The 23,853-nt window shown below is 37.9% G+C and overlaps 2 protein-coding genes across 14 annotated transcripts in view; both read left to right on the forward strand.

Annotated features, from left to right (window-relative positions):
- The first annotated feature begins 1,555 nt into the window (after positions 1-1,555).
- rab36 (RAB36, member RAS oncogene family) lies at positions 1,556-10,207 on the forward strand. 3 transcript variants are annotated; one of them, XM_040143885.1, is made up of 12 exons: positions 1,556-1,629; positions 1,994-2,070; positions 2,349-2,432; positions 4,343-4,434; positions 4,535-4,609; positions 4,834-4,935; positions 5,042-5,106; positions 5,230-5,281; positions 8,720-8,801; positions 8,887-8,977; positions 9,089-9,202; positions 9,296-10,207. In XM_040143885.1, exons 3-12 carry the CDS (start codon positions 2,355-2,357, stop codon positions 9,355-9,357), a joined length of 813 nt encoding a protein of 270 aa, XP_039999819.1. In that variant the 5' UTR covers positions 1,556-1,629; positions 1,994-2,070; positions 2,349-2,354; the 3' UTR covers positions 9,358-10,207. The 3 variants fall into 3 exon arrangements, with proteins under 3 accessions (XP_039999819.1, XP_039999820.1, XP_039999821.1); XM_040143886.1 differs by lacking the exon at positions 1,994-2,070 and having other exon boundaries at positions 1,562-1,629; XM_040143887.1 differs by lacking the exons at positions 1,556-1,629; positions 1,994-2,070; positions 2,349-2,432 and adding an exon at positions 3,736-3,811.
- Positions 10,208-10,706: 499 nt separating this feature from the next.
- The window catches only part of depdc5 (DEP domain containing 5, GATOR1 subcomplex subunit), a 37,930-nt gene continuing 24,783 nt past the window's right edge, over positions 10,707-23,853 (forward strand). For 4 of the 11 annotated variants that reach the window (XM_040143016.1, XM_040143021.1, XM_040143023.1 and 1 more), the window contains exons 1-26: positions 10,707-10,985; positions 11,432-11,499; positions 11,598-11,685; positions 11,803-11,849; positions 12,605-12,690; positions 12,767-12,850; positions 12,934-12,983; positions 13,290-13,359; positions 14,007-14,085; positions 14,202-14,263; positions 14,367-14,436; positions 14,535-14,607; positions 14,711-14,814; positions 14,909-14,983; positions 16,750-16,884; positions 17,014-17,075; positions 17,162-17,235; positions 17,344-17,413; positions 17,501-17,537; positions 17,644-17,764; positions 17,888-18,111; positions 18,246-18,446; positions 19,556-19,691; positions 19,793-19,884; positions 22,272-22,331; positions 23,359-23,542. In XM_040143016.1, the coding sequence (XP_039998950.1) occupies positions 11,442-11,499; positions 11,598-11,685; positions 11,803-11,849; positions 12,605-12,690; positions 12,767-12,850; positions 12,934-12,983; positions 13,290-13,359; positions 14,007-14,085; positions 14,202-14,263; positions 14,367-14,436; positions 14,535-14,607; positions 14,711-14,814; positions 14,909-14,983; positions 16,750-16,884; positions 17,014-17,075; positions 17,162-17,235; positions 17,344-17,413; positions 17,501-17,537; positions 17,644-17,764; positions 17,888-18,111; positions 18,246-18,446; positions 19,556-19,691; positions 19,793-19,884; positions 22,272-22,331; positions 23,359-23,542 (2,342 nt within the window). In that variant the 5' untranslated portion in view covers positions 10,707-10,985; positions 11,432-11,441. Of the gene's footprint in view, positions 10,986-11,431; positions 11,500-11,597; positions 11,686-11,802; positions 11,850-12,604; positions 12,691-12,766; positions 12,851-12,933; positions 12,984-13,289; positions 13,360-14,006; positions 14,086-14,201; positions 14,264-14,366; positions 14,437-14,534; positions 14,608-14,710; positions 14,815-14,908; positions 14,984-16,749; positions 16,885-17,013; positions 17,076-17,161; positions 17,236-17,343; positions 17,414-17,500; positions 17,538-17,643; positions 17,765-17,887; positions 18,112-18,245; positions 18,447-19,555; positions 19,692-19,792; positions 19,885-22,271; positions 22,332-22,491; positions 22,541-23,358; positions 23,565-23,853 lie in introns of all 11 variants that reach the window. The other 7 variants (XR_005708726.1, XM_040143024.1, XM_040143026.1 and 4 more) reach the window with 7 other exon arrangements.

Below are 23,853 nucleotides of genomic sequence, written 5' to 3' on the forward strand. Positions count from 1 at the left end.
ACTAATGTAGGTACTAGTGACAGTAGCAGTGACAGTACTATTTTAGTACTACAGAACTGTGGTAGTAGTACCACTAACAATAGCAATTGTTGTACTGGTGACAGCAACAGCAGAATATCACCAATGGTTACAGTAATATTAGTACTACATTAGCATAGAACTACTCCTACTGCTATAGTTGGTGCTACTTCAGTAACAGTCATACTAGAATCAATAACTGTAGAAGTAATGGTAGTAATGGTGTCAGTAGCAAAGATGGTAGCATAACTAATTGTAGCAGTGGTAGTAGTACTACTAGCATTAGCAGTATTAATAGCACTAACAACATGTCTTAACACAACTGCCTGCTATTCCTGTACACACTAACGGTGCTTAAATTTAAGCTCAAACTTAACGGAATTACAATTAGATATTGCCAGTTTTATCGATTAGTTTTTGTCAATGAAGAACAAAATTTTTATACAGTAATTAAAGCATCAAATGACAACCTCTAACAGACTGCACGGAACCAGTGCAGTAACAGTCATGACAGAAGCGATACTGGATCATTCAAATAAAAATCGTGATTAATTGAAAACTTGATTTTTTTTTTTTTATCCAGCCCTACTCCCTATTACACTATTCTAACAATAACATAACAGGAAAGCAAAACCTTTGAGACAACAATGACAAATGTATGCCATTCAAACACTGCAAATTTTGTAATGATAGCAGTGACATCTCAGTCACAGACATTACTTCAAAAAAGATCAAATTTAATATTTAATTTTTTTTTTTTTTTAAAGAAAAAAAAAAGGAATTCTGACCTTACAGTTTTCTGAGAAAAAAGCAACTGCAGAGTCAGAATTCTGAGATTAAAGTAAGAATTAAAAAAAAAAAATTCCAAATAAATTTTTCACATGTGGCCCTAATCCTTTTCCTTAGTTTGGCCTCTGTTAATGCAGCTTTCTTGAGCCCAGGTCTGGTTTGTTACTGGCTAGTCCACTCTCAGACAATCATGCACCTGAGCACTTTTACTTTTGATACTTTAAGTAAATTTTATTGATAATACTTAAGATTTTTAAGTAAGATTTTTCTTGCATAAGTTATTATTGTATCACTACTTTTATTTCAGTAAAGGATCTAAATATTTCTTCCATAACTGTAGCTTACTGTACTAAAATAAAGTAAGCAAAGATACAGAAGAGGACACAGTGTCAGACTCCTGAGTATTATATCTTTTTCTTTAGAATATATTAGATAAGTATAAGCAAGTTTTAATTATGCTGATGTAACTTTGGATGCAGTAAGTGGTGCAGTTTATTTGCATTTTTTTATGCATTTCTTGAAGGTTACATCCCACTGTGTTGTTCCTGTCCATTGTCTGTCCTGGTTATAATGGTGTGTGTGTGTGTGTGTGTGTGTGTGTGTGTGTGTGTGTGTGTGTGTGTGTGTGTGTTCCTATGAGACACTGTAATGGGCCTCATTTTTAACCACGTGCAATGAAAGTCCAATTATCACGTGACACAGGCGTTACAGTATGGTTGTTATGGAAACGAGCTGCTCATCAGACAACGTCCGGACTTGCAACCACAGCAAAGCGACTCAGCCAGAGAAATCGAGGAGATATTCGACGTAATTTCATCTGTGGTGAGTACACGTCATTCACAGTGTTAGTGATTTGAATCGCAGTGTAACAGATTGCCTCTCGAAAAAAAAAAAAACCCCACACTTGTGAAATAATAGGCAGTGGAATTGGTTGTGGTGTCTGCCATGTCGCCGCAAGTGTCATTGCTAGACAAAATGTGGCAAGACTTCCGTTCAGGATATTCACATTTAAAATCGTTGTCTACAAGCTTCACCTTGCTTAATTTGTAAGACAATGCACATTTGGGGCGAGGGCGAGGAAATTAAGAAAAAAAATCTGTACAAAACACATTATTAGTAATAAATAATTTTTGAAAAAATTAGTTTCACAATTTTGATTTACCTTTTGTCAACTTTTATTTTGAAGGCAAAGCGACCTAAATTTCGGCCTTGTACTGGATAACTTCGCTATGATGCAGACGCAATAGCATCTTCTAAAACTAAGTAAGTCTGAATAATGTCCCAACCAGTATTCAATACTCGTACAATTAAAGGTTTCTAAATGAATGTTACCACTAATTAACTAGCAACCAACCGTGTCTCAACATTGTACATACTATTTGCAGATAATGAAGCCAAATGAGAATCAGAATTTTAATTCCTGACGCTCTTACCTACATAACGTATGTCGTTCAGAACACCTTTGTAAAAATGCACAAAAACCCTGAAGGACGGCTTGGAGTTAGACTGAATGCTAACTACTGTTACACATTCCCTCTCAGGTCGTCATGCACGATAACAGGAATGGTATGATGCCGTTCCAACCACCCATCAGCAGAGACAGGGCCATCTTGGAATTCCCAAAGGTACAACCTTTTTACCAACATACTGTGGGGACAATGGTCCGCTCCAATTCAATCCACATCCAGGAAAACCCCTGTATTTTACGGAGAGATCACTATAGGTAAAATAGTAGGCTCTCCAGTCTAGAGGATGTTAAATGTAGCGCAAAAGTGTGACTTCTACCTAACTTTCTCAGATTGTCAAATCAGATCACAGCACTCAGGGTAATTATGTACTGTTGCAGTCAGCTACCCAATCAAAGCCTCTGGCAGCATATCCGTCTACCCTTCACTCTTCTCCAAATGATACATTAAGACACTTTATTTGGTCAGGAATCTACGATGTTTAGTAACTTTTGCTTCTAATGGGGTCAGGTAACAGGTTCTCAGAACAACTGTCAGTCCTTGTTTGCTTGAGAACCCTGCTATTGGTTCTAACCAATATTACTAAATACATGTCAGAACCAGAATAGTCTAAAAATATCTTAAGTCATGTTATTAAGATTCAGTCATTAACCCGGTCATTAATATAGTTAAATATATAAGCCTTTAAAATTGTGGCTTCTTGTTTTGCCGTTCTTCTGCTGCAGAATCAAATCAGTCTTGCAGTCAGGTTTAGTTAGGTTCAGTTAGATTAACGGTTTCTTTCATTTCAGTTTTTTTAAATTATAAAATTGATCTTTTATTCCATTTTGACTGGCATGTCTTAAGGCCTGAAATCATAGATGATGACTATTGCAAATACAATGTAGAAATACCAGGTCAAAGTAATGCTTGCCTCTATTTTTTGGTTTACTTAAAAATACACCCACAGTACTTTGATTCTGGATTTGAGAACGAAAAGTCAAAGCTGTTTGTTAGATTTTTCAGTACCACTGTGACCAGTTTAATAGCTCACTAACCCAGGTATCTTAAGTGAGTTTCTCATAATGAAAATCTGAGTTAACCCAATTTATTCTAACCCGGTTACAGTAAAACATTTGCATGTATGAAAATAAAACAGAGATGACTTGAATAACTGTGTTAGGAAGAGATTTTTTATGCATAGCAACATATAATTAGGCACCTGTTGACTACCTGTACATTATTGCTGCAGCAGTACATTACAGGAAAAATTGCATATATCAGTAATATATATTTAGCCGTGCTAGCGGCATGGCACAAAGAATGGCAATGTCTGTTGGTCTACTACTTTGGTCCAGACTGAAATATCTCAACAACTATTGGATGGATTTCATTGCAATTTGAACAGATATTTGTGGTCCCCAGAAGATGAATCTTAATGACTTTGGTGATGACCCTCTAGTGCCAACCTGAGATTGAAATGTTTGGACTTCAGTGAAAAGTCAACTATTACATGGATTGCCATGAAATTTGGTACAGATATCCTTGGGACTCAGAGGGTGAGTTGTAATGACTTTGTAGATCCCCTGACTTTGCATCTTGTGCCATCAAAGTTTTTACTTATCCTGTGAAATATCTCAATGTCTTCCTGATGGATTGGGACCAAATTCTGTATAAGATATTCATGGGTTCGATTGCCATTAAATTTGGTACAAACATTCATGTTCCTCTCAATATGAACTGTTATGACTTTAGTGATCGCTTCACTTTTCGTCTAGTGCCATCATCAGTCATACTTTTAGTTTCGCAATGCTTTGTTTTATGACTAAATTATCTGCAAAACTAACAATAGTAACAATACTAATCAACCAAACTTAGATGGTGAAAATGGTAAACATTATACCTGCTTAGCATCTGCACATTAGCATTGTCATTGTGAGCATGTTGGTATGCTGATGTTGGCATTTAGCTCAAAGCAGCGTTGTACCTACTGTCAGCACAGCATCACTGTGGACTTAGTTTTGTTATAACATGTATTCAGTGGCTTTGTGCAGAATAAATGTTATTAGTATATGATCCTGTTTTTTCAGTGCTACACACCTGAGGCCTCTCTGCAGCTGAAGAAAGACTGGGACATTCAGGCTAAAGCAGCCTGTAAAGACAGAGCTGCCAGGCATCAGCCGTAAGTCTCCTGCTTTGGGTTGATGTGTCATTCTTAGTTTTGCTTGAACATCACATTTATCTCTCAATGATGGAAAAAAAAACTGTTTTCTTCTTTAAAGGTGGGACCGACAGAAAATGTCAAAAGTGGTGGTTGTTGGAGACCTCAATGTGGGGAAGACCTGCCTCATTAATAGGTACTTCATCAATAAGTAGCCAGTTAAGACATGATAAATGATAGGATATTTCTCTTGCCTATATTGTATGAACATGACTCTAAAGGAACTGAGTGATTACACCTATAAGCAGCTAATGAATTTAGGAAAGTAATTATAAACAAATCTATGGACCTTTGCAATGAATCCAAGTTCTGAACACCATGGGCAGAAAAAAAAACCTTGACTTTTTTTTCTGTTTTCAGGTTTTGTAAAGATATATTTGAAAGAGACTACAAGGCCACCATAGGAGTAGACTTTGAGATCGAGAGGTTTGAAATATCTGGAGTACCTTTCTTCCTCCAGATGTGAGTAGTTTGAATTGAAATAAAGATCCTGCTTGTACAGTATGTAACTTTAGAGTGCTATGTGATTTTGACATCCATGTTTATTGTTAAATGCCTTTTTTTATAGCTGGGATACTGCTGGGCAGGAAAAATTCAAGTGCATTGCATCTGCATACTACAGAGGGGCTCAGGGTAAGAAGTTGCTGTAATAGGTAATTTAAAAAAATGGCTGTATGTCTGATTTTATGTGAGACCATTTTACATTTTAACTCAGTTAAACTAGTCATTCTGAAACTTATTGTTCATCTTTTCCAGTCATCATCACAGTCTTTGACATGGCGGACATTAAGTCCCTAGATCATACACGGTACGTATGATTATAACATTACCATTGGGCTTATTCTACTGGTGTATAAAGTCTGTAACAGATTACGACATTTTTAAGCAGCAATAATCAATACGGTTATATTAAAAATGGCTCACATGACTACCTTGAATGTGTAAACAGTCACTAGTAATGATGAACCAGTAGAGAATTATCAAACTCTGCAGTTTCCTCAGCTCTACAGAGCTTTATAGCATCTTTTGGCTCATTGTTGTGGTTTACTGTACTGTTTTGGTTCACTCTCATTACTCTTATCAGCTACAGCATGCAGCTGTTTTCATCAAAATGCTCTGATTGACCCACTGTACCATATCTATCTACCTAGCACTAAAAGGCAGCAGACAGCAGACAAAGTTAGACACTAGCTGGTGAACATAGTGGAGCCTTTAGCAGCTAAAGAGGCAGATATTTTTCTCAGGAATTGTTGGAGACTAAAAACAGCGCTAATAGGAGATTGAACATTGGACTTAATCAAGTGGCCAGAAAACAAAACTCCAAATGAATGTTGATGCTGCTCTGTATCTGCTTTATGTGTAAATGGGCAAATGTTTGCTAACAAGGTTACCATACTAATTTAAATGGTGATAGATAATACAGTCTACACTGTGTGTATTTGGATTGTTACACATTTTTGCTCTTCAGGCTCTGTGCTTTAGCACATTCAATTTGAAATAAAATAATGGATACTACATTAAAGTTCCAAATCGCAGTTTTAATTTGAATAGGTTTACATCAATATAGAAAGAACTGTGTTTGAGATATAACCCTTTTAACACATAGTTCCTAAATTGCAATGGTACAAAAGTAATTGGACATTTGGCTACTAAATATTTCTTGGGCAGCTGTGTGTACTTTCAGCATTAGTTGATTCACAAAACAGCTCACACATGGCTAAAAGTTGATTGAAAGTTGCCATTTAGATTGAGGTGGAGTTGTCTGCTCAAAAAAAAGAAAATATCTATAAGAGAGATATTATGACAGTTGAAGGAAAACCCCTTTATGACTGCACAGCAAATCAAGAATGCTCTCCAGGATGTAGGCATGCATGTTTCTTTGTCAGTGATCAAGAGAAGACTTCATGTCCAGAACCTCAGAAGATTCATTAAAAATGCAAACTGCTGGTAGGCCTCAAAAACAGAAAGGTCATGTAGCAGTTCATAAAAAACACACAAAGAAAAACCAGTAGAATTCTGCAACAAAGATCTACGGACTGTTGAAACAAAAATCAAACTCAAACAGGACAACAATCCTAAACATATAGCCAAAACAACCAAAGAACTTTTCAAGGTGAAGAGTGAACTATCCTTGAGTCAATCACCTGGTCTCAGTCCATTTGAGTTGCATTCCACTCACTGAAAACCAGATTAAAGGCAGAGAGACCACACAGCAAGTAAGAGCTGAAGGTGGCTGCAGTGTCCAAATACTTATAATGGTCAGCCACAATGTTAAAACCTCTGACAGGTGAAGTGAATAACATTGATTATCTCGTTACAATGGCACCTGTCAACGGGTAGGATATATTAGGCAGCAAGTGGACTTGAAGTTGATGTATTGGTAGCAGGAAAAATGGGCAACTGTATGGATCTGAGCAACTTTGAGCAGGGCCAAATTATGACGGCTAGACAACCGGGTCAGAGAAACTCCAAAACTGTATGTCTTGTTAGTTGTTCCCATTATGCAGTGGTCAGCACCTACTAAAAGTGGTCCAAGGAAGGACAATCGGTGAACCATTGACAGATTCATGGGTGCCCAAGGCTCACTGATGCATTTGTGGAGTGAAAGCTGGCCCGTGTGGTTTAATCCCACAGATGAGCTATCGAGCACAAATTGCTGAAAACCTTAATGCTGGCTATGTCAGAACACAGTGCATCGCAGCTTGCTGCGTATGAGGCTGTGTAGCCACAGACTGGTGATAGTGCCCATGCTGAGCCCAGTCCACTGATGAAAGCAGCTACAATGGGCATGTGAGCGTCAGAACTGGACCATGGAGCATGGAAGAAGATGGCCTGGTCTGATGAATCACATTTTCTTTTATATCACGTGGGTGGCTGGGTGTGTGTGCGTAGTTTACCTGGAGAAGAGATACCACCAGGATGCACTATGGAAGAAGGCTAGCTGGCGGAGGCATTATGATGTTGTGGGCAATGTTCTGCTGGGAAAACTTGGGCCTTGGGATTCACATGGATGTTACTTTGACACATACCTCCTACCTAAACATTGTTGCAGAGCAGGTACACCCCTTCATGGCAACGGTATTCGCTGATGGTAGTGGCCTTTTTCAGCAGGATCATGCACCCTGCCACAACTGAAAAAAATCTTCCGTAATGGTTTGAGGAACATGACAAAAAGTTCAAGGTGTTGACTTGTCCTCCACATTCTCCAACAAGAAAGTCCGATCCATGGAGGCCCCACCTCCCAACATACAGGACTAAAAGGAACTGATTTCAACATCTTGGTGCCTGATACCATTGGAAACCTTCAGAGGTCTTGAGGAGTCCATGCCTTGAGGGGTCAGAGCTGTTTTGGAGGGACGAGGGGGACCCACACAATATTAGGTTTTAATGTTGTGGCTGCTCAGTGTATGATCTAAATATGGAAAAAAAACATGTGCTCTATATACAGTATACTGTATATTACATTTTATTAAGCTATTAAGTGTTTTATTAAACACACCACTAATACACAGTGTGATATTTGTTAAGAGGAATGAACTGACCTTAAGGTACAGAACAACCTGGTCTTACTTACAATAATGTCCCTTAGCCACTATCTGCTTTCATTATACTGAACGTGAATCAACAGTTTTAGTCACAAAATGAAAGCTAAATTACTTTGAGAAGCTTCTTCATTGCAAATTTGAAAATCAAATAATTAAGGAAACAATCAGACCACGCACAGTAATATCTCAATGTAAAGATATCTCTGACAAAAAATATTTAAATTCTAGGCTCCACTCAATACCTTTTTGTAGCTTTCAACTGAATCTCATGGTGACTTAAAAAAAAGATCTAGTGAAGATTTATCACCATACTAAATCCCCCGTTTTCTTTTTCAGAATAAAGCTTTTAAGATATCTGGGTATACATTAATACCTTGTGTAAGTTAAAAGTCTCTAGCCTGATAATCAAACTGAATTGGCATCTTATTCATATTTGAATTGCTGAACAAATTGGATATGTGGGTGGTGATTCAGTAGTCTGGATCCAGGCGTTGAAAGGTTCAGCAGCAGGCCCAGAAATTTTGAGAAGTTTATCTTGATCACTGTCTGCGGTATCTGTGATTTTAAAAATTGAATCAGCAAGTCATTTTAAAAGATATATGTGTGGTAAACTCATACACAAAGGAAAATTGAGTAACATCAGCTGCAAGAGCATGTTGCTCTGTAAGATAATGTAAAGATCATTTGTTTTGTTTTCATAGCCAATGGCTGCTGGAGGCCATGAGAGAAAATGACCCTGACTCCTGTTTCATCTTCTTGGTTGGCACTAAGAATGACCTGCTAGTGAGTATATTTTATATTATATGTATATTTTGCAGATTTTCACATGAATTATTTTCTTGTAGTACCCAATTCTCTTGTTCTTAAGCCCTCGGAAGAAAGACAGAGGACAGAAAAAGATGCCATTAAAATAGCAACAGAAATGCGTGCAGAGTTTTGGGCTGTTTCAGCTAAAACAGGTAAAATGAAGAGCTCACACTTGTCAGTTGTTGCTGTATGGTACATTAAGATAACATAAATACAATAAGCAGAAAGCCACTGTAAGAAACTACTAAAGTTCTTATTTTAAGGGGAGAACGTGCAGGGGTTTTTCATCAGGGTGGCGGCTTTGGCCTTTGAAAAATGCATACTGAAGGACATGAAGAATGGGGTCCCCACTAGCATCGGACGAGGAGATAGTATCAGTGAGTAATGACTCAACTCTTAACAAGCAGAGATGATAATGATAATGGAAGTCTTGAGGGTATACAAATATGGAAACATGTTTGTCTTGACAGAATCAAATCATGCCAGACTGGAGGAGGCCACATCCCAAGACATGAAGAGAAGCTGCTGCTGATGAAAAGAGGAACTGAGAGCTGTCAAAAAGAGCAGAACCAGATGGAAGCTGTACTATGAGCTTCAGCTGCAGAAGTCAAAAAGACAGACCATGTTCCACCGGACTGAAATGTGCCTTAGGACATGTTCCATCTTATTTCATCCAAACAGCTATGTATTATGATGTTTGCAGAAGGTTTGACCAGTATGTGTTCTTGAAAGTCAATTTTTATTGGACTGAAGCGAACAATAATGGATTATTTTTGCTGATACTAAATCTTACAAATTCAATCAATTTCATAGCATGAAAGTCCAAAATGTACTCAGTGGAACAAAATGTTTATTGACAAACCCAGGATAAAATCATACTATGGTAATAACTAATATTTGGGTCTGATCAGCATATTGCTCACAACTGTTTTAGTTTATGGTATTCTCATGTAGTATTGGTCAGTTCTGCAATATCTCTAAAATGAAAACTCCATTGTGTCAATCATTTCAGAGGTGGACAGCAGTGCCTGGACGGAATTGCATTTGGGACATCCTTCAACATCATCCCTTGTGAAACCCTTTTATGGACACGTTTTTCTGTACTACTGTAATAGTGTTTGTTTCTTCATACAGTATTGTTGTGGAATATTTTTTCACCCATTAGTATGTGTTGTACACTGATAAAGGTTTCATGAATATTCAGAGGCTGGAATTTGGGAGCAGGTAAACCAAATGTCTATGTTTATTTTCAAGTAATAAAATTGTAAATGGGTTCTCTTAACTCAACATACATTATATATTGATCACATTATAATGTCATTTCTTGAGTATATATTGATATAATGGAGCAATAGCTAATGAAAGCAACTGTTCATTTATGAGACCAGTATTTTTTGTAAAAGCCTACTATTGAAGAAGTTTATCAGCTGACTGAGCTGTTTTGTCTTTATAATATTCTAGATTATGAGGTATGGCTATGCAAAACACAAAATCATAATACCTAATACATCCCTTACTGATGAAGACATGTTTATTTACCAAAAAACACCAAACTTCTACAATGGTTTTGCTTCACTTAATGTAGTGGTCCAGATGTCTAAGCAAAGATGAATAAAATAGATATTTGCATCACGACACATTTGCATATGCCCAATTTCATATGAAATATCAGTGCTTGACAGTGTCAGGACAGGATTTCTTTAAAGTATATGTACATGTTATTTAAATACCTTGTATAATATGTATGTCATTCGAGGGAATTTGTTGGTATATTGGGTTATACAGAAAAAAAAACATGCGTTTTAATCCTCGAAAAAAAGCGAAGATGGAAATAAGCGGAGTGAGTCCTCTTGCTTTGCTAAGATACTCTCTGAACAAACGCGAACCAACCATATCACACATTTCCATGTTTTGGAGGAAGTAGCACCAGTGTAAGCTAGTTATTTAGAAAACCTCTTTAAATATCCACACTAAAAACGGTAGTTCCAACTTATTTCATCTGTATGGGTGTATTTTCAATGCAAGTATGTATTGGTGTGGCTAGTTGTGGCTAGTAAACTTAGTTCACTAGCTGGAAATTCTCTCAAATTAGCCAAATGCTAGGCTAGCAAATGCCAACATCCCATGGCAGTTTTGAGCCGCTGATGAGAGACTGTTCAGGTACTGCTATATGTATTCTCTTTGTATTCACTTGCTCTATCCGATCTGCCTTAATGTTTTATTGAATACTTAAATATAAGTTAACATCGATATACTTCTTGAATTTATTGTAGTTATGTGGTTATAGAGAGAGCATTCATTACTCACGGTATTCCTTTCAAAACAACATGTCAGGCGGCTCATCAAGGGTCAGTTTATTTTTATCAATATTCTGGCAACCACTTTCTCTATAGACTTTTACCGTTACCCACTCCACGGCATAGAAGACTATAAGAAAATAAAATGAAACGAATTAAGCATAATACAATGCTATATACAATACTACATGTAGTAAATGAGTTTAGGGCTAGCAAGACAATATAAGAAAATAAATACGCACCATGGGTCGTGTTAGTCTGCTTACAACTTTGATAAATCACGAATTAAGTAATGATTTTGTTCCTTAGGTGCCTGACCATGAAGACCAATAAGTCATATAAGCTTGTGCTGCACAAAAAAGGTTTTGGCGGAAGTGGTAAGTGAGAATTTTCAGTTCCAGTAGACCAAATTCATGTTTCTCTTTTTGAAGATTTTTATGAGATTGTTATTTAAATTGACCTGTTCTTTGAGCAGATGATGAGTTGGTTGTCAACTCAAAAGTTTTCCCTCAAGTCAGTCTGGGGCATATAATCGAGATTGCACACCCCACAGATGAATACAGGTTAGCTTGCATAATTGGAGGGTCACTGTGTTGGATAGCTTTTACGCTTGTGTTTCAGTTTTCATATTTTCCACTACTGAGCCTATAATCTGGTATTGTCTATTTTGAAATTCCCAGTCCCCTCCTGCTGCAGGTGAAGAGCCTAAAAGAGGACCTACAGAAAGGTATATGATCTAACACTATATAGCAGCATGTTTGCCATATTTAAGGAATTAGATTAGGCTACAAGTTAAACTTTAAAGATATCTGTGTCCCCACACAGTCGGTTGTTGCTGCAACAGTAGAAATGCAGAAAAGTTTATTAGTTTATTTATTTATTTAATTAATTTTGTTTTTAAATGTGAAGATTTGCTGCTGTTCTTTGTTTTATGTGATACTAAACTGAATATCTTTGGGTTTTGAAATATGACAAAACAAGCAATCTGAAGACATTACCTTGGGCTTTAGGAAACTGTGATGGGTGATTTTCACTATTTTCAATCATTTAATTGACCGAACAGTTTATCGATTCATCAAGAAAACAATTGGCAGATTACTGAATAATAAAAATTATTGTTAGTTGCATCCCTGCTAGAGATGGACAATCGACAGAGTGACTGGAATATCTCACAATTTAATGCAGTCCATTATGACTGCCCTGCAACAGATCATGGCTTTGTGATGCTTTTAATGTTCAGTGTTTCTTGGCGCATAGAGATTTAGAGTCAACTCTCTGGTTATTTTTTAGGCTATAGTTGGTGATGTTACTGTATTTTTGCATTAAATTACAGGGTGTTTCTATTATTTTGTCCACCTTTTACAATATACTGTATTTGGACAAATATACATTAATTGTAACTTTTTTGATATTGTATTAACTAGTTTGTGATAGTTGCCTTGCCTGTTCACTACCCATGATGGATATTTTGTTCTTACTCAGAGACAATCAGTGTGGACCAAACTGTAGCTCAAGCCTTCAAACTTCGTGCATACCAGGATGTCATTGTTAACATTGTCGACCCTAAGGTACGTTCACTCTGAGTAATCTGCAGCTCCTCTGCTTGTCAGTTAAAGCAAATCTCTTGTAGTTCTGTCCTTGCAGGATGTAACATTGGACTTGGTGGAGCTGACTTTCAAGGACCAGTACATTGGCAGAGGAGACATGTGGAGACTAAAGAAAAGTCTGGTAGGGCATGTAAAGGTTTATGAATCCGGGTAATAACATGTAGATAGCACATGAGGATATAACTGTTACAATCTTTATTCCAGGTGAGCACATGTGCTTATGTGACGCAGAAAGTGGAGTTTGCAGGAATCAGGTACTAAGCATACATTTCATTCTGTACACTCCATTTGCATAAATGAATTTGGAATGACTTGAACGTGGAAGAAATTAACGTGTACATACATGTTTCTAGGACTGAGCAGCACCCAAATTAACTAGCATACAGTATGTATAAAGGTGAAGAGAAAAGACAAAGGGGGCAGTTATGGTGCGGGAACTTTCCTAAGGTTAAAAAAGAAAGTGTACATTTACATAGATAACCCAGTTCTTTGGTGTTTTATCTCAGCCTTCCCTTCCCTTCATCTCTGCGTGCATGCTTATGATGTTTTTGATTCTCTAGAGCCCAGGCCAGTGAACTCTGGGTGAAGGGAGAGAAAGTGACCTGTGGTTACATCAGTGAAGACACCAGGGTAAGTGTTTCACTACTAAACGGTTTAGAAGGCAGATGCTGATGTTGCTGGTCACACATAAGTGATTGCTAATACTTGGAGTGAGCATTCAAAATGTATGGATTTGACTTTTTCATATATCAAGAGCTCGCAAGTAATTCAGTATTTACAACAATTTTAGTATCACTCAGTGTAGAAGAGTCTCTAGTAAAACAGTCCCTAGACCATCATGTGACCATAGGACTAAAACCCAAATATTTTTAAGTAAAGGTAGGCAGCTCACCAAAGGTGATATCTTGACATTGCTTGTTTTGTCCAAACAACAGTCCAAAAAACCAAAGACATTTAATCCCAATTATATAAAACAGAAGAAGCAAATCCTCATGTTCAACAAGCTGGAACAAGACAATGATTGGTGTTTTTGCATGATAAATGACTTGAATAGTTAACTAATTATTGAATTTGGTGTCGATTAACTTGTTATTGATCGACTAATCATTTCAGCTCTATTTACCAGTAATAAAAGGTTGAATGAATCTCTAGGAATGGATGCGAATTGTTATAGCAAGCATATTGCTCTATATGCTTCCTATCAAATAGTCACTATTGCATTTATTTATGTTCAAGTCATTAATTTCTCTGAAATGTCATGCGATGTTGTAACACAGGTGGTTTTCAGATCCACATCTGCAATGGTATACATCTTTATTCAGATGAGCTGTGAGATGTGGGACTTTGACATCTATGGTTAGTTGTACCTCTCAGTTTGGTCATTCACACTTTATGAGCTTGTTTTTCAATGACATAAAGGTTCTGACATATACTTCTGGAGGAGAATGTCTTATTTTAATGTTTTGTCTTAGGTGATCTCTATTTCGAGAAGGCTGTAAATGGTTTCCTGTCTGACCTTTTTGCAAAGTGGAAGGTTTGTGATTTCCTTTTATTTGCCATTGTAACTCTTAAAACTGTTTTCACAAAATTAATGAATAATTATTATTAAACAAAAGCAATGTTTAATGTTAATATAGGAGAAAAACTGCAGTCATGAGGTGACAGTTGTGCTTTTCTCACGTACATTCTACAATGCTAAAAATATCGGTGAGTCTTCATTCTTTATCATAACAATGAGTTACGACACAGATTAACACAGCAGGCATGTGAGAATATTACTATATCTGAGTTATCATTTTCTTCAGATGAATTTCCTGAGATTCTTAGAGGCTCCCTCAGACAGGATCATGAGGGACGTTTTTATGAAGACTTCTACAGGCAAGCATACTGACATAGCATTATCAACCGTTACTTGGAGCTCAACAAAATTACAGACTGGATGGCAGTGGCGTTCGATGACTCAAAACTGTTTTGTGATCAGGGTTGTGGCTCAGAATGAGAGACGGGATGAGTGGACGTCATTACTTGTCACTATCAAAAAGCTTTTCATCCAGTATCCTGTCCTGGTGCGACTGAAAGAAGCAGGTAGTGAATGAGTCGAGCATTTGGCTGACAAATAGATCTTTGGATCAGGTGCCTTTTGTAACTGAAATCTTGTATTTATTTACTATCATGCCAGATGGTTTTCCTGTGGGTTATAACTCAACTGCTGCTCAAGGAAACTACCTGGAGGCAATTAACCTTTCCTTCAATGGTACGTACTCTAATGCCAAAGTAGACCTGTTTTCAGAAAAAAGAAATTCTTTTACTGAGAGCAGGTGTATTTTGTCACCTGGTTAAGTAAGGATTATTCAACATTATAGTGGGCTGGCTGGTACTCCGGAGGTAGAGCGGGTCGTCCGCTACCCAGACAATCGGTGGTTTGATCCCCGGCTCCTCCAGTACACATGTTGAAGTGTCCTTGGGCAAGATACTGAACCCCAAATTGCCTCCAATGTATCATCGTTGTGTGAATATGTGTGTGTGTGTGTGTGTGTGTGTGTGTGTGTGTGTGTGTGTGTGTGTGTGTGTGTGTGTGTGTGTGTGTAGAAAAAAAAGGGCTGTTTGTATGGAAAAGTCGCTGTATGAATGTGTGTGTGAATAGGTGAATGTGGTAGTAGTGTAAAGCACTTTGAGTGGTCTATAAGACTAGAAAATCGCTATGTAAGTGCAGTCCATTTACCACATTTATCTCTCGTAGGATTTGTTGTATTCATTGTGCAACTGTACTGAGCATACACAGAGAACACGTCACCATTTGTGAGACTGTTATTTTATTTCTACAGTAACAACAGGTGGCTTGTTAATTACTTCTTAAAAATTTTTTCTGACCAGACTGTAGATGGCCTTAGAGGTCTAAAAGGTCTAGAACCAAGCTGTTCATGATGATTGGTTGGTTATTCTTTTTATCCATTTTAAAAAATGTATTGGTTATCAACTTTTCAATTGTGCTTTTTTAAACATAAATACAGGTAATCCCAATTAATTTAACAACTAAATTTTGTTTATCAGTGCTCAGGTACTGAGACTTCCTGGACTTTTATAAACCCAGAGGAGCTATTCAAAATCCGATGGGTGACAATAATAATAATGACATAACTATGTGTGTTTAATTATGAACCTCAGGCTTTGTTATTATACTGCCTCCATGCCCTCCTTTGTGTCCAGGAAATGAATCTTCAGTACCATACAGTATGCTTAAATAGAAAGGAAATAAGGATTCCCTTGTATGCCTGTAGACAGTTAATTGACTGAATAAAGAAAAATATTACTGAATTCTTAGAAACATTTTAGATACTCAGTTTTATATCATGTTTCTTACTCAAAAAGTTTCTGGCCAATCACAATAGTTAAACTTTCTGTAATCATTTCTCTTGTTTTTACCAGTCATTAAGAGATCCCTTCCTAAAGCTGTTTCAGTGTAAGTGATAGTGGCTAAAATTCCTGTTCTATGCAAAATTGTATTCAAAAGTTCATATGTGGCTTCAGCAGTCTGAGTTTGAAAAATCAAGTAGATATTTTTCTAAGTTCCAGCCTTTCTAATACAGAATATCCTTTGTGTTTCCCTTTGCTGTGTTCCCTTGCTGAGGTGCAGTGGGCAACGCTAACAAGACTAACTTTGGAATAAAATCCTCTTATTTTGACTGACTCACAAGAGCATTGCCTCACTGGCTTCAGATAAACTTTGAATACATTTTTACACAGAACCATGACTGTGGATTTTTCCCCCATCTCTTACATTGGAAGCATATTAGAAAGGGATCTTTTATGGCCATTATCAAAAGGAGAAATTATTACAGCAAGTAAAACCTGCTTCAGTGTACATTTCATTCAGCACCTGATTATTTTTTTAAGGCAGACTTGAGAAATCATGCATGTCTCCTGTAAAATTAAGCGTTTGGTACAGTTCAGTCAGTGTCTTTCACTGATAAATAACTAGAAAAGACAAAAAAAAGCTGAAGGTCACCGTGTCTCCCACAGTATTTGACAAGCACTACATCAACCGTAACTTTGACCGCACTGGACAGATGTCAGTGGTCATTACACCCGGGGTAGGAGTGTTTGAAGTGGACCGTCTGCTTATGATTCTCACCAAACAGCGAATGATTGACAATGGTGAGTGTGATGATACAAACACAGTTCAAACAAATCGACAAACTTAACAAATCCACTTGTTAACGGAGAATAAAAGGATCATTGTATGAAAGTAAATGATGCTGGTGAGACATACTTTTCCCTCTTTAGGTATTGGGGTAGACTTGGTGTGTATGGGGGAGCAGCCATTACATGCAGTACCATTGTTCAAGGTAAGATATCCACAGTATCAGTTTCTGTTGTTTACATCAGGCCATATACCGTACCTGTTTGTTACTGATGGTCATTTTCTCTGTAGCTGCACAACAGGACAACACCTGGAGACTCTCGTGTGGGAGACGACTATAACCTGCCTCACTGGATAAACCACAGGCAACACAACATGATACACCATTAAAATAAAGACCAATACAGATTTTATGTAAAGGTGTAATCAATTGATCTATACCCTGTTTACATCTTTTTCTTCTATGCCCATAGCTTCTACACGTCCAAAAATCTGAACTCTTGTAGCTCCTTCACCCCTCGAATCAAACTGGCCGGTCGCAAGGTGCGTTCACATTTTGCAGCACTGTTGTCCCACTTAAAAAGTTTGATAAAGGTTTCTTGTATGTTTTAAAATTACAATTATTTCTAGATGCATGCTGAAAAATTCAAGAGCAGCAAAGACCACAGTGAGTTTTGATTGTTTATCCCTCTGACATCTTTTTAATTTCTTGAAGCATGACTTAGATAATGACTTCATCTTTGCTCCAACATTCCTCACGGGACCTCTTTCAGCTCTCTGTGCTCCAAAGGACTCTGACAACAGCCTGCCTATACAGGTGGACTATGATGCCTATGACGCTCAGGTGTTCAGACTTCCTTGTCCTTCGCGAATTCAGAGGAGCACCAACTTCAGGTATCTGACCCTTTGCACAACATTAAACTCCATTCCATTAAACACAGTGGAGAGAATTACCCTCTCTATTGAACCTTGTGGACTTTCAGCCCTGTTTAACAGTAGCGACTGTGTGTTTTTCAGGCTTGGTCGAGACAAAGAGATGATTGGGAGGAAGAGCTGGGGCTCAGTGGATGTCACTGCAGGTATAGGGGTGTCCCCTCCCGTACGGTCTGGGGGTCCTGAGGAACAGCGTAGCCTGGCCTCTGATGATAGTCTGGGTCCAGTGTCCAACATGCTGCTGATACCCCGCATGCCTCCTCCCCAATATGAAGTCAGCAGTTCTCTGGGATACACAAGCACCAGAGGTAACCCCTCCAGAGGCTTAGTCTGATCAATCCAGCTGGTTTAGTCCTGTATAGTTGATGTCATGAAGTTTGCTCCATCTTTTTCCTATCTTAACCTCATTCCTGTTGTCTTGTTTTGTTATACTGTTGTTCAGAGTTGTTGGAGAAGATGATGGGCTCTCAGCGGGACTCCAGTGCCCCAGGCAGGTTCACAGTGGGAAGTGCTGAGTCGACACTTCACATCCGTCCAGGAGGTTACACCCCACAGAGAGCGCTGATCAACCCCTTCACACCATCCAGGATGCCCATGAAGCTCACCTCCAACCGCCGGCGCTGGATGCATACTTTCCCTGTTGGTGAGGTGGCACAAAGTCCTGCACAAACACAATGCCTCCGGCCATTATGTCCCATCAGCCTGGTAGATGTTGCATGGTGTCAATCTGTCTGTCCACCATGACTTAAGTATAATGTAGAATAGAAGTGGGCAATAAACCAATATAATATAGAGTAGATGTTGTGATATAAGATCAAAGTTTGTATGAGATTTAGGTATTGTGATGTCCAGATATATCTTAGTTTTGCATTTTCCAGGTCTTTAAGGCTGTGTTACAGTTGAAGGGGAAATTCACCAATTTTACATATTGTCATAATAAATTATTTTGAATTTGTTTCCAAAACCCCACCATTAGTGATCCCCAAAATCACTAGATATCACAATTTTGAGTATTTGAATATCGAAATGTGCTAAATCCCATCTTAGTGTCCTATGTATAAACTAATTAATTTTCAGAAAAGGTACTATTTGCTATATATCAAAATTGCGCTACAAACTAATATGCTGTATACCGTGAGAGAATATTTTATCCTTATTGCTTACATTTATGACTACCACAGGTAGAGAGGATTATAATTTTTTGGAGCATCTAAATTAATAAATGTGTATATTATTGAGGATGTGTTTTATAAAAGCTAGCATGTTGACACAAAAATGCTATGCTACGTCATGAATTATGTTAGTGATTGCTCTTACTACATAACTCATTATTTTTTCCTGCCAGAGGCAGGGTATAAGGATGCAAATTTTTCATTATTCAGTCTATACAACTCTTTGACGTCAATCATCATCAACTACTGGCCCAATTTTAAATAAAATTTAGTATGAAATTCATGGTCTTCAGAGGGTGACTTTTGTTTTTCTGTGATAGTAACAGACTTTTTCAATGAAATTGGCTTTGGATGTTCACAGTCATCAACTGTAGCATTTTTGGTGAAACCATGATCTTTTCTCTAGTCCAACATTTTGTACACAAGAAATGTCAAAATCTAATGGGAAGATAAACAGGAAATTTAATATGCACATATATGATGGAGAACTACTTTGTCAAGAAGTAAAAGCCTGAGACTATAGTTATATTGTTGGCATTCATCCAAGTAGCAGACTGTATGTGCTATGGTTGTTCTTCAGGTCCTTCTGGAGAGGCAATCCAGATCCATCACCAGACCAGACAGAACATGGCTGAACTGCAGGGCAGCCAGCAGAGAGATCCTGCCCATACCTCCGCTGAGCTGCTGGAGCTGGCCTATCACGAGGCCACTGGAAGGTTAGACACACCAACCACAAGGACCTAATATTTCCTTTGTAAACATTGTTGGTTTGAAGTGCAGACAGTAAGATGAATGCTTTTTTGAATCTTTGTTTAAGGCGAACAACCTCAAGGCAAGCAGGGGAGAATGGCCTTTACATTGGTGGAGTGATGGAAGAGTTCACTGGAAGCCCAGGGAGCAATAACAGTGGTGATATACATACTCAAAAACAGTTGCTCCTGAAACATACTTTGTATTTTAACTCTACTTTATATGTATATTCTGTAGCTCCACTTTATTTGCAATGATATAAGAACCACACCAGACTTGTGGTTGATTAGTTTCTTGTTCATTTTTCCAATTAAGTAATGAAGACACTGATATCAATATCACTGAGGCCAGCAATATTTTATATTTTTTTCTTGAATGAATTGATGTACTAACAAGTATTTTGTGTGTATCCAAAGCCTGATATATCATATTCTTCTCTGCCATAGAACATTTTGGTTAAAAAAAATATATATATATCAATGGGGCACACTGTTGGACTGGGTAACATGTTCCTTCATTGCCATGAATATACACACTGATTATTTTTGACTCAGTCCCACATACACTGTCCTGCTGCCCCAAATACTCACTAGAGCACCAAATGTGGATTAATCCACTGCTGAAAATAGTATTGAACAAATGCACTATTTAATGTTAAATTGTTTGAGTCACATTTGCTAAAAACTATAGCTACCAGCTATTTTATGAAATTACTGAGCCTTTTTATAAAAAATAAAACAATGTATTTGTGAGAGATTTTTTTATTTACATCTTCAGAATCAATGCGAAACAATGGGCTTTTTTTTTTTCCACTTTCAAACTTGTAGTCTTCAGACACAACTGATGCTGACTCAAGTGACATCAGTTGATCCAAATTTTTTCACATATGCACTTAAACTCCCAAATACCTGTGAACACACTTTGATGTAGAAAATTAGTGGAGCTCCCCTTTAAGAAACAAAATGATGATTTAGCAATATTTGTCTTTGGATTTGTTTTAGGTGACCATTCTTCCATTCTTCCATTTTTAGACATAAGAGCATTATTATTATTCCTGGCTCTTGAGGGAATCTCTTAATAAAATTTAGGAGTTAACATATACTCTTACTCAGTACTTTATTAGGAACACCATACTAATACTGGGTAGGCCTCTCCAAAAAGCCTCAATTCTTTGTTGTATGGATTCCACAAGATTGCATCACATCATTTCTGCAGATTTGTCCGCTGCACATTCATGAAGCCAATCACCAGTTCTACCACATCCATAAGGTGTTCCATTGAATTATGTGACATGGTGCATTATGATGCTGGAAGTAGCCATTAGAAGATGGGTAAATGGTCACCGTAAAGGGATGCAGTTGGTCAGCAATAATACTCAGAGGCTGTTGCATTCGGACTATGATTGTCTGATATTAAAGGGCCCAAAGTGTGCCAAGAAAAAATTCCCCACACCACTACACCACCGCCAACAGCCTGGACTGTTGACATGTTGACATCTGAGTAAACTCTAGAAACTGTTGTGCGTGAAAATCTAGGGAGATCAGCAGTTTCAGAAATACTCAAACCAGCCCGCCTGGTCACTGAGATCATATTTTTTTATTCCAATTCTGATGTTTGGTTGAACATTAACTGAAGCTCCTGACCTGTATCTGCATAATTTTATTCACTGCACTGCTGCACATGATTGACTGATTGGATAATTCCATGAATAAGCAGGTGTACAGGTGTTCCTAATAAACACTGCCCACAGTACACATCCCAAAAACACCAGTTAAATACACAGAACAATTTTCTTGTTGAGACTCACTTGGTAACTGACAATGCAGAGCTAACAGCTGAACATTTAAATGATGGTGTAAACTACACTCAAAACTACACTGGTGAGTGTATGCAAGCTTGTAAACTCATTAGCTAACATTTGTACCCAGAAAATTTATAACTGGAAGAGTTATATGTACCTAGTGTTGAACACTAGAAACAAAAGGTGTAGTTTGCTCTTCACAATACACACAGTCTTGTCCTGAAGACCTTTTCATGAACTAGACTATAAATGTGACATATTTACTTCTGCAAACAAAGATGGATGCAGGTTATGTTTTGCCTGTTTGATAGTAAGATAACCAGTCATACATGGATGATTCCTTTCTGTCTACTGTATGTTTATATCAGTTAAATAAGGAAAACTAATAAAAGCTTTACTGCTGCAACTGTTTATCCATTAGTCAATTAGTTTAAAGAAAAAGCAGCAACTACTTTGATAATCAATTAATCATTTCAGCTGTGCTGTGCTGGTTCCAGTGTCTCAAATGTGAGGCTTTACTGCTTTTCTTTTTTTATATATTGTTGTACATGAAACATCTTTGGGTGTAAGACTGTTGGTCAGACAAAACAAGACATTTTAACACATTACTTTCGGTTAGGGAAAATGGGATCAGCGTTTTTTTTACTACTTTTTCACAGTGCATAGCTCAAGCAATTAATTAACAATGAAAATAAATTTTATTTGTAACATTGCTGCCTATTCTTTACTTTTGGTCTCTGTACAGGAACTCTGACTAACCATGGCTCCTCATTTGAAGACTTTTCGCTCATCAATGCTGATCCAAGTGAGTCCATCTTGTCCTTACGAAAACAAAGACATATCAATTGACAAGTCACAAACATTGTCATATAGCCATACCTAAGGATCGGGCTGATATTCTTGATCACCAAACTCATGATGGCAATAAACCCTCAGAGGTGTCTAACCTGTGAGGGCTTATTCAGCTTCAGCAGGCAGTTTTCTCCAGTGGGCATCTGTCTCCAGGGGTCGCAGGTATAAACAACTCTTACAACTCTAGGTCATGTGGTTTGGGGTTAACCTCTTCTTCTCCCTCTGTATCCTCTCTTTCTCTGTTGGAGTCTTTTCTGTCTCTTCCTCTGCACCTCCTCCTGTTGATCTGTAACTTAATTATTCTGATAAAATATTTCCAGGTCTTCAAATCCTCTAATTAATTAGGCCTCCTATAATTTTCCTACAACGTGACCTGTTTGCATTCAACAAGCCTTGTGTCTATATTTCATTCATGCATGGCGGTGTGCATAGTATATTTTGCTTGATTTGACTGTAAATGGGTGCTTCTGTCAAACAAGTCTTTCTCTTCCACACAATATTTTGAAGTGAGAGCTTGTTCTACCATCTGAATGTTTGCATGATGTAATATCTCTGCTTAAATTCACTCAGTCAATTTACAGTTCACACCTTTGTTGAGCTCACATTTCCCACCTGCTTCTGAGTGATACTGCTCACAGACTGACTGTCACAGGGCCACAATCTGCATGTTTGATCACTGCTCCACAACTACAGGCCCCTCAGGAATCATCAGCAGGGGTGATGAGGCCAGTAAAAATAACACTTTACTTGTTTTTTCTTCCCCTCTCCTCTACTTTATTTTTTATGTTATGTTTGTATCTTCATCTTCACTCTTTTCCATCTTCATGCCTTCATCCTGTCTACTCCTTTCTTTTCTTATCACTCCACTGTGCTTCCCTGCCCCCCCACACACATGTACCGCTCCACTCTGGGTACATGCATTTGTCTTTGCTGTGGGGATTTTTTGTTTGTGTGTATGTATGGTGTGGGTGCTCCTGAAGCCCTGCTGCTGTCTGCACCCCCGACAGTGCCCAGCTTCTGCTGCACGGTGGGGGTGGACTGGAAGTCTCTGACCACACCAGCCTGCCTGCCACTCACCACCGACTACTTCCCCGACCGCCAGACACTGCAGAACGACTACACTGAAGGCTGCTACGACCTGCTGCCGCATAGTGACCTGGAGAGGTAGACAACATCCTGTCTTCAGGTTAAAAAAACTGTCTATAGCCAATTACTTTGTACCCGCACCTGGATAACATAATCCATACATTTTTATAAATTAACATGCACAAGGTAGTAATTTCCACTCAAGGCCCCCCTCACATTTAAAAGACCTGTTTTTTTTTTCTCCTCAATTTTACAGTGTCAGGTTGATTTTTCTACTAAAATTACTCTGAACAGTGTTCTTACTGTCTCAATATAATAATCTCGTTAAGAGAGAAATTGGTCAAAATGTTGACATTCAATTCTCATAAGCTTAATAAAGTGGTGGAGAA

Source organism: Xiphias gladius, chromosome 14, assembly GCF_016859285.1.
Source record: "Xiphias gladius isolate SHS-SW01 ecotype Sanya breed wild chromosome 14, ASM1685928v1, whole genome shotgun sequence".
In the NCBI taxonomy this organism is placed as follows: Eukaryota; Metazoa; Chordata; class Actinopteri; order Istiophoriformes; family Xiphiidae; genus Xiphias; species Xiphias gladius.

Bases quoted from the DNA above. Each gene is read 5' to 3' on its own strand.
- rab36 (XM_040143885.1), top strand. From the start codon at position 2,355: ATGCACGATAACAGGAATGGTATGATGCCGTTCCAACCACCCATCAGC. The intron at 5,282-8,719 runs GTACGTATGATT...TTGTTTTCATAG, and splicing joins AAGTCCCTAGATCATACACG to CCAATGGCTGCTGGAGGCCA. The intron at 8,978-9,088 runs GTAAAATGAAGA...TCTTATTTTAAG, and splicing joins GGCTGTTTCAGCTAAAACAG to GGGAGAACGTGCAGGGGTTT.